Source organism: Lagenorhynchus albirostris, chromosome 7 (assembly GCF_949774975.1).
Source record: "Lagenorhynchus albirostris chromosome 7, mLagAlb1.1, whole genome shotgun sequence".
NCBI classification, from domain to species: Eukaryota; Metazoa; Chordata; class Mammalia; order Artiodactyla; family Delphinidae; genus Lagenorhynchus; species Lagenorhynchus albirostris.
The window spans coordinates 40,839,476-40,855,022 of record NC_083101.1 but is presented as its reverse complement, the minus strand read 5'-3'; the positions used below and the strand labels follow the sequence as shown (position 1 = coordinate 40,855,022).

Here is a 15,547-nt window from a genome sequence, read left to right as displayed (position 1 = left end):
ATAAGGAAATGAGATGTGGTAAAAGAAGCTAAAAGGTGCCTTTTAAAAGATCGTTGCTGTGAGGTGAAAAAAAATCTCCAGAGAAACCAAAAAGCACCGCCGAGACCTCTTCCGAACCAAAGGAGTTTGTGTTTGCTTTTAGGAAAGAAGAGAGAGATCATTCATTTGGAGGAATAACAACCAATTAAAAGGCAAATAAAAAAAGTTTGGAGTGGGACGCCGAGCGAGCCAGCGAGCCAGCGAGCGAGCGGGTGGCGCTGCCGGCGGGCGCTGGGGCGCGGAGCTCTCACTCTCCCCGCCCGGGTGAGCGGCGCGGCCGCGGCGCCGGGCTCGGCGGGCACGCCTCGGCGGAGCGAACGTCGGAGCGTTGCCGCGGGAGACGCGCGCCGGACAATGCCCGCGGCGGGCCAGTGACGCCCGCGGGGAATGCGGAGCGGCCCGGCTTCCCGCACCCAGCCGCCGCCGCCGCGCGTTTCTGCCGCCCGCGTCACGCGAGACCCGGCGGGGGCCGGGACCGCCCGAGCCGCCCCTCGGACCCGGCCGGCCGCCTCCGCCACCGCCGCTTTCGCCTCCTCCTTCTCGGGGCCATTAAAGCCAATGAGCCGCGCGCCTCTGCCCAGCGCAGCCAACTAAATCGGTTTGGATGATTCGCGACCTGAGCAAGATGTACCCGCAGACCAGACACCCGGTGAGTGCGGGCGGCGGGGGCGCTGGCTCGCCCGGCGCCGGGGGATTCTCCGCGTCGCCTTCTGCGCGCCGAGTTGTGTCTTTGGCCGGAGGGGCGTGGAGGTCGGCCCGAACCCCGCGCCCCGCTCGGGGAGTCGCCCGCCACTCCTCCGCCTCCACTCCTCCCGGGCACTGGGGCACTTTCGGAGAGGGGGTGCGGAGAAGCAATTGAGTTGTAGCCATTTTCTTATTGTTGTCTTTGAAGCCCCTGGAAGCCGCGCGGAGCCGTTTGCCGTCCCCGCGCCGCGACTCCTGGAGGGGGGGGTGGCGAGCGATGGAGGAGGCGCGACTCCGTGCCGGGGCGGGGAGGGCGCCCTCGGCGGCGGCGCGGCGGGTCCGGCGGCGGCTCCTGAGTGCGGGACGCCGGCCCCTCGCGCCGCGGGCCCCGGGGATCAGCGAGCCAGCCGGCCTACCGTGCCCCTTCCCCCGACCTGTCCGCGGCCCGACGCCATGGCGCGCGTCCCCCCGACGGGCCAGTTTCGATTCCGGGTGGGGAGACAGTGGGCGAGGCGCGCCGGCTCCTGGGCGCCCGCCGTTGACGTGGGAGGGGAGCGTGGTCTCGAACTTGCGGGGTCCGGGGCGGGCACGGGGACGCGGGGGCCCGGGGCTAGCCCGCAAGCGGCTTCCGCCGGGCTGTGCGGCCGGGGGAGGGGGCGGGAGGAGAGTTTTAATCTGCCTGCGCCATGACCCCCCTCCTCCTCCCCCAGCGCCGCGTGGTTTTCTCTACATCTCTCCGCCTCGCTTGTGCTGTGGGCTAATCAAATATTTTATTGTTGTTCTTTAGGCACCGCATCAGCCTGCTCAACCCTTTAAATTTACAATTTCCGAGTCCTGTGATCGGATTAAGGAAGAGTTTCAGTTTTTACAGGCTCAATACCACAGGTAACGATATTGACTTTAGCTGATCCTCCTATTTGCTTAGCTCTTGTCTTGTCTTCCCCCACATACACACACAGCCCCCCTCCTTTTTTTTTTTTTTTTTTTGGCCACCACAAAGGTATTATCGTCTTTCCTTGTGGGCAGAAAAGGCAAGTCAAGGCCTCTTTTCTTCAGGCAGGTGTAAAGAAATTAAGCGTTTCGTCCTTTTCCTGTAAATTAAAAAAAAAAAAAAGGCCGAGCAATCGAAACTGGGGAGACTTGGAAAACGCTGAGGCCAAACTTTCGATATTGATTTATTGGGACCAGGAGAATGGAAGGTTGGGAAGGTTCTGGGGCCTTTTGACTTCCTTGGTTCTTTATTAATTACAGCGGGCTTGATTCCTTCTTATTTCTTTCTGCCCTTCCGCTGAAATACCAAGAGCCCAGAACCGTGGGAAGTCGCCAAGTAGGCGATTTCATTACTTATATGCTGAAAAGATGTTTTCGTCTTAAGAGACAATCATTAGACCTTAGAGTGCCTTTGAAATATTTTTCTTTCGCTGGATTTTCAATGACGTGTAATTCTTACTTCATAAATGCTGGAACCAAAACAAGGCACTGAACCCCATTCACGCCTTGCCCCTGGGTGGTGGTATTCAACTTGTCTCTGTGTTTTGGAGGGAAAAAAATAAGACATCATTCACAAGACATGCTTGATTCATATTTTTATTAATCTCTTCGTGGAACATTAAAGAAAAAAACTCCCTTGTGACAGTTTGGAGGACTTATTAGTGTTTGGAAATATAGGCATTATTGATGTTTATTTCCTCGTTCTTAAGTGAATTTAGTGAATATTCATTTCTGGATGAGATTATGGAGTTAAATTGGCTAGAGGGTTTTTTCTTAAACAAAAACCCCACATTTGATCCTTGTTGAAAGGGCAAGCCCAGGCTGGTTCCACTCACCCTTTTCTCTCCTGCCTGTTTTTCAGTAATGAGGGTGGTATTTAAGATAGTTGATTTGGCGTTTTGTAGGTGATGATTTAGAGGAGGGAATGTGTATTTGAAAGATGTAAGTCAAGGTCTGCGTTGTACTTAGATTTCCTTATTTCTTGAACAGCCTGAAGCTGGAATGTGAGAAACTTGCCAGTGAGAAGACAGAGATGCAGCGGCATTATGTGATGGTAAGAAAACCGTATCACAGATTCAAAGTGCCTATTAGTTTGGGCTACCAAAGCAAGAATAACGTTCAGATTGCTACAGGCTGCAGGATAGAGCACAGTCACAGTGCTAGTGCAGTTAAAGTTGTGAGAATGTGCCCATTAGCAACCTGTAATTCCAGGATGTTATAACTTGCCTCTGACAACCAGCTTTGATTTGAATTTTCAAAAACTTTAGCTGCATGGGGTATAATTTTCTGTGCTTTGTTTTTACAGATTGAAAAAACAACAACCTGATTGACATTTTGTTTAGTCACAGGCAAAATGTTTTTGTGTTAGTGGTTTTCTTTGTTGTTTTATTGCTCTTGCTCCAAACAATTTTAACCAGATAATTTTTCAGTAAACTGTTAAAATTTTAATGTATTTTATTTCTTTTAAAGAATAATGGGTAAGAAAAGACACCAGACATCTTTTCAAATTTTCCCTCCCTCTTCCTCCTGCCGCTCTGTGTGTTCCTAGTGTGTGTATTTGTGTGTTTTCAATTTCTATAGTGTTACATTGGTTTGAGGAGTGTTGTAGTCTCCTGTATAACTGATTTGTTCTGCCAGAATTTCTGTAATGCCAGTTATACTATATGTTTAAAACATTTAGATCTGCTTTTTCAGAAGTATTACCAAGTGTATTCTTATGTTTGTTCATAAAGGCTCCAGAGTAACTCATTCATTTCCTATCAAGCCTTTTTTCTTTGAATGTATGAACATGAACAGTATGCTAAAAATGAGAAACGGAACTCTGAAGTAGCATCACCTTTTTGAACAGTTCTTGTCAAAGCGTCAGCATTTGTATGAGACACATTGTTTTTGTTATTTATTTGCCTGCTGTGCCTAGGAATTGGAGTCCATAGGGTACCAAATTTTCATCAGACCTTCATGAGTCATCTGCTTGTGTTGTATAAAGACCACTGGAGATGTTAAGAATGCTATGTTTGAACTTGATTTTCTTAGTTTTGTGAGTTATTGTCTTAGATTCTGTGTGTTAAGGTGGCTTCTAGTTTATTAGGCTAAAGATAGCGGTAGAGTGTTCTTCCTGATGTAGCAACATTAATAGGACGGATATTTTGGTTTAGGTGAGGCTTTTAGGTTTGCTTGGGGACTCTTTGAACAAACTAGGGAAATTGTTTGATGAAAAGCATGAGATTAATTGCTTTTCTTTCTTTGACAGTATTATGAGATGTCCTATGGATTGAATATAGAAATGCACAAGCAGGTAAGCTATCATTTCTTTATAAGCATTTTAAATGACAGTCAGTAATACTGTGCACTTTAGAAAGGAAATTGTATGTTTTGCAGTTTTATTCTGCACATTTTTTTGTGGCTACCTGTATTTTACAAGACCATGTACTGGAGAGAATGCTATATTTTCAGGTGTGGTTCCCCATCTTTTTTGCATATTATCCTCATTTTAATCATTTAAGAATGTGATATAAAGTGAATGCATATTAAACTTTGTACACTTTCAAAAGCAGGATGCTAAAGTTTTAAAATATGTTTTTTTCTTTTGAAAGAATTTATGTATTTTGGGCATTGCAAACTTGTCTTATGAAAGCTTTTTTTGGAAAATATTAAGAAGTAAAATTGTAAATTGTGTGGAGTTTTCCTTGGATTGGTGTGAAAGAATGGATAGAGGGTGAGCTGGGAGGATCAAAATGAAATCTGTGGAGCTACAAAAGAAATTGATGTAAATTCCTTGTACTGGTCCCCTGAGGCTACTTACTTGGGTTTTACCAGGAACTGTAACTGTTCCTTCCAGAATTTGTACAGAATACATGAGCCTGATAGGAGGATGTGATAAGGTTCAACACTGGGTCTTGGGTCTTGAAATCTAGCAGTTAGTTCAGCCCAAAGGAAGAAAAAAGAAAGAAAAAAGATAATGATTAGTCAGAAAGCGTTGAGAGGTATGACTGAACCAGACTTTTTTTTGCAGGAGACTGAATAAAATGGTTTGGTTTAAGTTTCCTAGAAGGAAAAATAGCATATATGTATAAATATTGTTTGGCAATAATAATCCCTCTAGGAGGCATTTATTTTTAGTCATCTAGTGAAAGTGCTTCAGATCTGTCTTATCAACCATTTCAGAATATGTGTTGCGTTTATGTGTTTACCTGCTGGGAAAAGATGAGGGAAAACTTAGTGCTTTTCATCTCTTATTTATACTCATGGTGGATGTCATTACCTTCTAAGTTTAAAAAATATGAAATGATCACATATTATTAGGCTCTTACTACTTATGGATTCCTTTTTGGATATGGTTAATTATCACATACCTGAAACATACTCAGATCTTTAAAAGATGACAGTTAGATAGTAAAAGCAATCAGACAGTATTTGAAAACAAAAAGTTGGAAAAACAAAAAAAAGGAGTCGTCACACTGAGGACTTTATTTCAGATACTTTTTTTACTTCATGTGCTATTTGGTTATGTCAGTGTTAACATTATAGTATCATTGGCCGCATGTTAAAATTCTTATTTTGGCATCCTTGCCATTTCTGTTTAGATAAGTAATGTAAATACCTCCTGCTTAAACAAAATCCATCAAACTTATGGATGAGCTCCCCTTAGTTCTACCTTATAGGAATAAATTACATGAGAGATATTGTTTGTTAATTATCCTCAATACATGTCATTTTTTTTTTGTCTTCATCCACCACCCAATACTAATTAGTGTCTTTTTAAAGATTGGACCAGATGATTAATGTCCCTTTATTTCTTCTCCTGTATCTTATTATTTAACCATAACCACTTAGTTTTCAGATCTCCTTATACTGTTTACAGTTCTCAGAGACACAGAGCTTGTATGTATTTCTTTTAGGGGGCAGGGGACGGTATGTGATATCCCTTAATTTTACACATTTTATACTTCTGTAATTCTGTCGTCTTCTTGTCCAGCTGGCCTCAAATGCCATCCATTTGAAATTGAGAATGGAGTACATTTTCCCTTTTTTTCTCTTGCTTTTAAATTCAATCATATCAAGAATCCTGAGGGCAGTTTATCACATTATGAAATACAGACAGCCCTGCAAACCACCTACTTATTATATTTTCTTTCTTTCCCCCCTTAAGCACAGAGGCATATCTGTCTTTATTTGTTTTCCTAGGCAGACAGCCTTGGTTCCTCTTGGCCTCTCTTCCAGATGCACTTGCTGGATACCCTCATAATGGAAAGCAGCAATAATGCAGGGAAGTTGCCCTGCGGCATAATTGGGCCTAGTTCTCAAGATCAGGTTAGGCTTATTCACTTATTAGATTTGTGTCTCTGAAGGGTTCAAGAGTAGGAGTCCCCGGAGTCCTTGGAAGTACCCTAGTAATTGGTGGCCCTGATATTTGAAACCTTTGTGTATTTTTTGGTTAATGCTTCTGTTCTTGGCTGCTGCCTGCCACAGAGTATTTATTTTTAGAGAAATTTTTCATTGGAACAGAAAATGATGGCTGTGATGGAGTCATGACTCTGTGACTTAGCAAATTGATAAAAGGACAGAAGCACAGAGCAGTGACAAGCAGGCTGGGGGGGTCCAGTATCATGGTCCCTCCCCTTTCTGTATGATACTCGTTGTCAGTCACCCTGTGCTGGTTCTGTTAGAGGACTATAAAGTGAAACCTATGGGGAATTTGTCATTCTGAAATGAAAGCTAATGTAATTAGTACCAATTAAAGTACATTCAGTAAATTGGATTTAATCTTAATTAAGCCTGCATAATGTTGCCAATTTTTAACAATTATGTTTGAGAACATAATTAATTTAAATTTTGGTAACTGAGTAAATAGCATTAGTCTGGTAGAATTAGTTGATTTTTTTTTAAAGGGGAACTCAGTGACATGACATGGAATTAGAGCATAAAATATGAATATAATTTCTGATAATCTTTAGTAGGATCGATAGAGCTGAGCAGATAAAGCTGGGGAAAAACCCAGAAAGGTTAAAGTGGAGTGTTCTAGACTATAAAGTGAATTAATGCTTTGCCACTGTCTTAAGTTCTAGCATGAAAGTGAAGATGACAAATGGGACATGGTTAGAAATGGCACGCGTTTCATTGTGATATCTTCATAATGGGATTTTTTAAAATGAAAGAACATTGGCCTTTATTCCTTAAGGATTTCCATCTAAGTTGGGTTTTTTTGTTTTTTGTTTTGGATGGGACAGGTGGCCCGTGGTTTAGTTGTTACTTTTTTTTTTTCCCCTCTGCTGATTGTTCTTTATAACTATAGTGTGGCTTCTAAATGGGTCAGTGACCGTGGGCAGAGCAGGGTGATGCATGCAGTTGATAACATCGCTAAGTGCTGCTTGTTCCCATCCTTCACTCGTAATGCTGTAATTAAAGAAGACTGCCCTGATTTAATTTGATTTAATCTGGCAGCGGCAGTTACCACTTTAAAAAGCGAATATTGGTTGTAGATTAGGAACAATGGGTATGCAAATTCGACCTATAAGTGTACGTATACAATTATTATTTTTTTTCAACTCAGAGCAAGAGAACTCCTGTTTCACTACAAGCCATGTAAATTTTATTATGAGACTTGGGCCACAACCATTTAAGTGCTGCTAAAATATTAATTGAATAGAAATGAAAGGGCCTTGCCAACTGACAGGATATCATAATCATAGCCTCTCTGGTCGATGGTAAATGATGATAAATGACATTAGGAACCTTTTAGCAAACTGTAATAACTACAGGGAGGGAAGCAGTATGGATTTGCATTATATCTGATACCCTCTAGTACCAAGTGGATTGCCAATACTGCTTGTTTAGCATTTTCTAAGGGCAATAGGATATTGATTTCTGACTTACAAGGAACAGCTCTATTTTCACCATTGAAAAGTATTGCAGGTTGTTAAGAAGAAATTGACTTGAAGAGGCCGACTGCTGCCCATCATGGAGCAAATAAAGCAAAACTGCCGAAGCATGGTGGAGCAGCGAGAGGGGCCCTCAGCAATTTGTTGCTATTAATTTACCATGCTCGACAGCAAATCAATCGGCATCTACTTCATCTGCTGGAGAAAATGCTGTCCAGGGCAGATAAAAGGCTCGGCATGGTACAGAGAATAGACTGGATTGGCCAAAAGGAGGCTCCAGTTAATGTGTAAATAAGTGAAATCAAGGCCACAGTTGCAGAGGAAGCTGTTGTTAATTAGGTTGGTGAACTATTTCAGAAAGCAGCCGAGGATTTGGAGAGTAAAAAGAGATTTATTGAGGTTGAAGTAATATACGACTGGCATGGCATTCCAGCCTTGAGTGTACTTGATTCTAGGGTGCAGTAAATTTATTTGGGGACAGTGCTTGCAGTGGAAGTCAATTTGTTTAGAGTTGTGTTTAGACCAGATTTCCCATAAGAAAACTTTTTTTTGGAGCATTACTAATTTCTTAGACATCTCTTGTCTTAGATGGTATATGCTTGGCTATGGAGGAGTAGATGTAGGAGTAGGTGTTTGAGAAGATAGGCAAAAAGGTGACTTGTATTCTTCGGCAGTGACTATTTTTTTCAGGAATGGACGTGATTGAACTCTTGTGTGATGATGAAAGTGAATTATCGAAGGTGGGAAGTTCTAGCTGAAAGTAACTAATAAACCAGTGAAAATTTTGCTGACAGAACTTTCTTTTGTTGTATAAAATTAGGAAATAATAATCTAGAGGGGCTGAACGGTGGTGGACACTGCTGGACTGGAAATTCTCAAAGAGAGATTACAAGTGAAATCTTGATGATTGTGCAAAAAACTCCAGATACAATTAGAGCATGGGGAGGGGGTTGTGTTTTTACTTGTTTTTCATTAAGGTTTAAAGCCACCCTTTCTAATTTAAGATTACTTATCCTTCAATAGTATTCTGTAATTAACCAAATGGAGGTTATTGGTGGTAAATTTTCCCCTGCCTCTCTGATTTGAACATTTTGGGATGAGGGCCAACTTAAGTCCTATTTTGTAAGTCTAGATATATGTAGATTTTAATTAATTTTTTTCCAAAACAGAGGTTCTAGCATTAGGACAGTTGATACCAAGGGGCAGTGGCTTGGGCGGGACCCACGGAGCTGTCATTTTACATGTCACAGGACCTTCAGGAGAAGCGGATCTGGAGGAGGAAGTTTAACCTGTCAGGGCATGTGCATAATTAGGAGCATTTTCTGGATCACGTGGGTTTCCCCTTTTTCTCTTCTCGCATGTTGGGTTCTTAATTTTCTTTCTGAGGTTTTGTAGAATACCTGAAGATTTTTCACCTGAAGCAGTGTTTGTTGAGTGGAATTGGAATTTCCTTTCAGTGGACGTAAATGTTTATTACATATCTGGGTTGTGCTTACCACTGATCTGGGCCCATTGCCAACATTCTTTAATTCTCACAAAGATCCTAAGAAAGGGATTATGTCCCATCAAAGGATGATTAAACAGAATCAGATCTGCGCAAGGTGATACAGTTATTAGGTAGTGGACAGATGAATTTGCCTGGGAGGGTGTTTGCTGGGAGACGGGTCTGCCCTGGGTTGGAGATTCAGGCCCCAGCTCATTTCTGGAGTGGAGAGCCCCTGGGAGGCTGGGCTAGTGCTTGGGTTTGTCCTTGAGCCACTGAACTTCAGGCTTATACCCAGACCCCTGCAGCTCTGCCTAGAGTCAGGGCCAGAAGGCTTGGCCCAGGACTCTCCATCCATACTACTGTCAGTGGGCAAGAGGGCGAGGGTCGCTTTCACTTGGAGTCTCCCACAAATGGGGCGAGGAGAGCTTCTTGTTTATCAAGATGAGTTTACTTCCTCCCTGGGTAACCTATTTCTCATTTGTTTACAAACTTGCTTTTCCATTTAACTTTTATCTTTTCCTTGTGGCTTTTAAAACTGTGCCTGAAGACAACGGGCTGTTTGTTAATCACCGTCTTGTGGGTTTTTGAAGGGGGAAGCTGGGAGGGGAAAATGTGATGTTTTGTGGCCTCTTTGTAGTTCAGAAAGAGGTTCTTAGATGCAGGAAATTGCACACAACTCAAACTTTTAAATGAAGGCAAATGTTTTGCTTATACTGTTAAAAGGCTTTCTTTGCAGCATTCAAACAAAGGGATATTTCCTTTGTCACTGCCCCTTAATCCCTACTGGATATTGCTTATTTTTGTTTAGCTTATTTTATTTGCCGGGCAAAATTCTTTGTATCCTGAATAATATCATTTTGAGCCGGGTTGGCCTAGTGGACTGAGGGGTAAGATGCATCTTTTTAGGTGCAGTTCCAGCCTCGGTGAAGCCGAGATAGTGCAGGCACTGGCCCATTGTTCTCGCATTCTTCGTTTTGTCTTTCCTAGAATTTTACTTCTTTTTTTTTTTTTCTTTTTCTTTTTGTACTATAGAATAGATAAAGTCATTTGGGAATTAAGTGTTTCAAATGTGTATTGAGAAGTAATTTGTGTTTGTTTTTAGTGAGAACATTTTTATTTGACATGACACTGCAGAGCCGGTGAAAGGGATGTGATTTTTAGAAGGTATTTTCCCTTGATCCCTCCCCATACCTCCTCTTAAAAAACTCTAGCTCTTTAGCTGCGGTGGCGGATCCAGTGGTCCTGTGGCTAAGTTAGGATCAGTTTTGTGAGCTGGGCTGTGGGAGAAAAGCTGGAGGCAGCACGTGTAGGTGTGGGCAACTGAGTATTTATACTGATAATGATGGGTTGCGAGACTTAGGACTTGACTTGTTCAGAGGAAGTTCACTGCAAACAGAGCTCACCAAATTACTCACTCTAAGGGGGACGGGCCTGAGAAGTTTTAGTCAGAAGTGAAAATTAGAGTCGTTTTGACTCTGCCTTAGCAACAGCTGTCAGTGGCAGCTGCTTTCTATCTGCAAAGAGGGATCTGGCTGGCATTCATCAACACAAATCTGTAGGCCCTCTCTGTTTTCGTTGGCCTTGACCCAGCATTTATGCCAAGCTTTTGCTGGTTTCTCTACCACTGAGCCCACCTTTCCTCAGAGAGCTGCCGTGTGTGACAGTACTCCGTCCAGGGGGACAAAGGGAAGGTGTGGGTTTTCGTAGCTGGTTTCTCAAAGAAGCGGAAGAAAAAGACCCCCAGACACCTCTGAGGTCCTCTGGTGCATGGGTCACTTTGTCATCATTTTTGAGGATTTTGCCCACAAATACTTCACGGTTGTATTGTGGAGGGAGTTTCTGTGATGGATGGAGAGAAAGGCTGGCTGCTCTACCGGGCTCCACATAAAACCTGGCCAGCCCGCTGCGTCTCAGCCCCGGCAGCTTAGGCATGAGAGGCTGAGGCAAGGAAGATGGATATTGACTTTCTGATTTCCTAGCAAGCTTATTTCACTGAATTGTTATTATTCTAATTAGGATTCTGTTCTTATTTTCTACATATGTATTCTGCTTCTGAAGGTCTGTGGGTTATTTTGGTTAAAGAATTTGAAAATGCAAGGAAATATAACTGGAAAGAATTGTAGAAATTATGAGCACTAGTACCCTGTAACACCCTTTCTTTACAGAGAGCTTAAGGCGCTTTATATGTTCTCCTTAATCTTTCTGATGTTCCTGTAAAGCAAGTAGCAAGCTTGGATCCATGTATTTATTTAAATAGCTTCTGTCAGTGGAGTACCCGACAGTTTGCCAAGCACTGTCATTCCACTGCCCTCCTTGAACAGATGACACCGAGGCTTAAGGGCTTAAGAGACTAGCCCAGTGTCACGGTACAGGAGGATCAGCCTGCGGGCGGGGAGACCAGGGTTCACGCGGGTCAGCGGACACCCGAGGTGGCACAGCGAGAGATGCTGGCAGAAAAGGAAACAGTAGGTTTCTTGACTTCACTTCCAGGGCTCCCTTCACTGACCGCGCTGTTTCCAATCAGCAAATAGTGCGCCTGTTTCTGGGATGTCCTCGGCTGCGTGCAACACGAGACGATGGAGACGCTACCGGCCCGTCCATCCAAGAAGTGTTAGAGTGTCACTCTAGCTAGAGACCTGATCTGTGTGTTTGTGTGCGAGCACAGAGCCTCCCTCTCCTCCCTGCTATCCGCCCAGAGTCCAGGCCCCGCCGAAAGGGAGGCTTGGGATCACAAATTAAAATACAGAGTCTGGGTCCACTTTGAGCAGAGCGCTTAATGAAACTGGCTGTTTTTGCATTCCTAAAGTATACTGTGCAAACACTAGATGTGAACTTGTTTCTTGCCAGTCTGCTCTCTTCCACTAGAAGGTAAGGCTCCGTGGGAACAGGGGTGTTTATTGTTCTCTGCTGTGTCCCCAGTGCTGAGAACTGCCTGTCACACAGTAGGTGGTCATGAAATATTTGGTGAGTGAGGGAATCCCTGCATTCAGATCGAGCTAGCCAAGAATACACGCGATTTAATATTTTTAAGGGCATATTGTGGTTGTAGGATAACAAACGCTGAGCTTCCAAGCCTCGTTAGGCCTGTGGTGCCTACTTGTTAAATTTGTGGAAAAATGACAAGTGGAAAGACAAAGTAAAAGCAACTGAGCTCGGTTTGCTTTTCAGGAGTGAGATAGGCTAGTTTAAGTAGAATATATGTGTTCTAGCATGTGGAATTTGCCTTCTTAAAGATGAAAACATGAATCTTTCCTAACTGAATTTAAAATTCAGTTTAGACATCACTCTATCACTGTCACTGTGTATCTGAAGAATTCTTTTACTATTAATAGGTCTGTGTACATGTGGTTTGAGTGAGTGTGGGGAGATATTGATCTTAGCCATACCGTGGTGTGTTTAGCTAACTTCTTTCCAAATCAGTAAAGATGCAGGCTTCTGTTTCTTTTCAAGGGACAAGGAACTTTGAATATATCTTAGTTTTTTATTGGTGGACATGGTACCGTGTCGTTACAAGAGTAGTAATCGTAACAGTAAGTGATTTTAGAGAGCTTGCTGTGCAGATAATATTTTATTCTTACAATAACCTTATGAGGTTATTACTGTATATTATTATTTCCATTTTGTATATGAGGAGGCTGAGACATATAGAAATTAAATAAGTTCTTGAGATCAGCCAACCAGTAAAATAGATCCTGGGTTTGGCTCAGTTTCAGATCACTGGTGTGATAGATATTTCTGTCAATTCTCCAGACATTTCAAATGCTCTGCTGCTTCCCCCAAAGTACTTGACTGAGTCAGGAGATTCAGATTCTAGTTCCGACCTTGCCAGTAACCAGTTGTGTGTTATTGCTGAGTACCTTAACTTCTTAGGACTGTACTTTTCTCAGCTTAAAATTGGAGTGTAAGTGAACACTGAGATCTCTTTTAGTTCCTTTGGTCTAAAATGACCATTTGGTTTTGGTTATTTTCTATGACCCAATGAACAGAAGTGAGACTTCTTTTTAGTCTCAGAAAGTCCCTTTTAACACCTGTTTTCAGAGTTTTTTTTTTTTTTTTTTTTTTTTTGTTCACGCCGCGGTTGTCGGGATCTTAGTTCCCTGACTAGGGATAGAACCTGGCCCCGGTAGTGAAAGCTGAGTCCCAACCACTGGACCACCAGGGAATTCCCAAAAATTATATGTATTTTATATGTATATAATATAATTCCAGTGCTGCTTTAAAGTGATTAGCTTTTGTGTTTTTCATTTGGCATGTATAGTGTTAGAAAATTTAATCGTACAACTTCAGAAATAACATGAATTATAATGTGATCCAGTAATTTTCTCCCGAAGTGTTAAGAGGTGGGTGTATATGTAGTAGTTTATTACCTATTGTGTAATTAGCTCCTGGGATTAGTTATCCTTCCAGAATCCAGTGCCGATGTCAGTTTCTTTAGCTGAGGTTTACCCTGATGACACTGCAGGCCTGTAAACTGGCTTACAATGAACTTGAGATCTTAAGTCCTTGGGTTTCTCACATTGTCCTTTACTTAGAGAAGGTTTGGACTTTTCAGCTTGGTTTATAATAAGTTAACTGTAATTAAATAAAAGAAGGGGGAAATGTATAATCTTGACCTTTGATGAATCAAGGACATAGTAGAGCTCAGTAGAGATCATAGTAGAGATCGTAGTAGAGATCCATCGCTAAGATATAAGCTCCAAAAGAAGAATGTGTTGTGTTACTCCTGTATTTCTGGCATCTGAAACAGTCTTTGGAACTTAACAGAGGAAATGCTGGAGCAACTGAAGGGATGGTTTAATTTTTCATTGCACTGCATTTCCTATAGTAGAGTGTCAACCACCAGTATATAAGCTTTGTTTCTGAGCTCTTAGGCAGGACTCTTAGGGAGAGTAACGATGGCCTCGGTAGGCAGTTCGAGGTTAGGAGTTCTCATTGCAGTTCTGCCACAGGCCCTTGAGCTGGCAGTTGGGCAGTTTTAAAATTTAGGATTGGATTCATCTCCAGATGAATGGAGGTCCAGATGGGGGGTCCTTGGCTGGGTTTTAAAGTATCCACAAAGTCCTTGAACTTCTATGCAAAATTGTATGCCTTCTTCTGTGGGAGAAGAGAGTTCATAGCACTCACTGATCCAGTGAGGAAACCTGGACCCAAATGGAGGAGTTTGGGAACTATTTCTCTAGAGCAGTGGTGTCAGACAGGGCAGTTCCTTTCTCCCAAGGACATTTGACAGCATCTGCAGATATCTGTGGTTGTCACAGCTCAGAGGTGCTACTGGCATTCTAATGGGTAGTGGCCAAGCGTCAGCCTTGTCTGGCTTCTCTAGTTAATTACATAATTTTGAGAGAACCTGTCAAACCATACTTGTATTTTCACGTTTTCTTATGCTGTTCTCATGATGATTAGCAAAGTAGGGTTGTTGGTGGTGGTGGGTTCTTATTTCAGGTTCAGAATGAGGGTGTTACATGGTCTTCTGTAATCATCTTTTTCATTGGAAATTTCTTGTTTTAAGTGAGGCCCATTTGTCTTGGCTACCCATTGAGGGTCCGAGAATTAGTCTTAATTCTTTTTTTTTTTAAGTTTTTTTGATGTGGACCATTTTAAAAGTTTTTCTTGAATTTGTTACAGTACTGCTTCTGTTCTCTGTCTTGGCTTTTTGGCGGTGAGGCATGTGGGATCTTAGCTCCCTGACCAGTGATTGAACCTGAATCCCCTGCATTGGAAGGGCGAAGTCTTAACCACTGGACTGCCAGGAAAGTCCCACTCTTACTTCTTAGCTCCTTTCTAGGTAACAGTTTTTCAAAAGTGTTGTCCTTCATTAGCCTTCCTTTGTCCATGCTGAACAGTCCCAGTATTTCAGCCATTCTCTGGGATACCTGTTGGGTTATTACCAAGATAGGATAGACTGGGCCACCTGAGAATTCAGCATAACACCTTGGCCTGATCTACCCCAGCTGAAAAATCAAGGCAGATCTTGCTACCAAATAGTCCTTCTGCTCTTTCACTTAGCTTCTTGATTGGGTCAAAGTGCATTGTGCTTGAGTTTGTCTAGTCCTGACCACATTGTGATAAACAAAATGGAGCCTTGAGTTTTCTAAGTAGCCTGGGAGTCTACTCACATGGGTTTATTATATTTTTGAATATTTGGGCACTGTTCAATGAACATGTTTTATTGGGGCTTAATTTTTCCCTTCGCATATTCCATTGTGCCGTGCTATGAAGGCGGGTGACTGTTCTAAAGGCTTTTGATTTGGGGGAGCATGTCGAACTGTTTGGGAGTTTGGCTTATTACCTCTAAGTATGTCTACCTTGGTTAACCTCAAAAAATATTATAGTTCACCTAAAGTGGCCAATAAAAAACATGGTGTCATTTCCACAGTTACTTGCTTAAGCAATTTTTGGCCAAGTTGGGGAAGACAGAGTGTATGTTTGGGCTTTTTAATGGAAAAATTGTGTCCTGCACTATTCCAGA

General features: G+C 42.6%; 1 protein-coding gene across 4 annotated transcripts in view; it reads left to right on the top strand.

Moving 5' to 3' along the window:
• Nucleotides 1-511: 511 nt before the first annotated feature.
• The window catches only part of TLE4 (TLE family member 4, transcriptional corepressor), a 154,660-nt gene continuing 139,624 nt past the window's right edge, over nucleotides 512-15,547 (top strand). For 2 of the 4 annotated variants that reach the window (XM_060154947.1, XM_060154946.1), the window contains exons 1-4: nucleotides 512-688; nucleotides 1,511-1,608; nucleotides 2,704-2,767; nucleotides 3,965-4,009. In XM_060154947.1, the coding sequence (XP_060010930.1) occupies nucleotides 644-688; nucleotides 1,511-1,608; nucleotides 2,704-2,767; nucleotides 3,965-4,009 (252 nt within the window). In that variant the 5' untranslated portion in view covers nucleotides 512-643. Of the gene's footprint in view, nucleotides 689-1,152; nucleotides 1,216-1,510; nucleotides 1,609-2,703; nucleotides 2,768-3,964; nucleotides 4,010-15,547 lie in introns of those variants that run through there. The other 2 variants (XM_060154949.1, XM_060154948.1) reach the window with 1 other exon arrangement.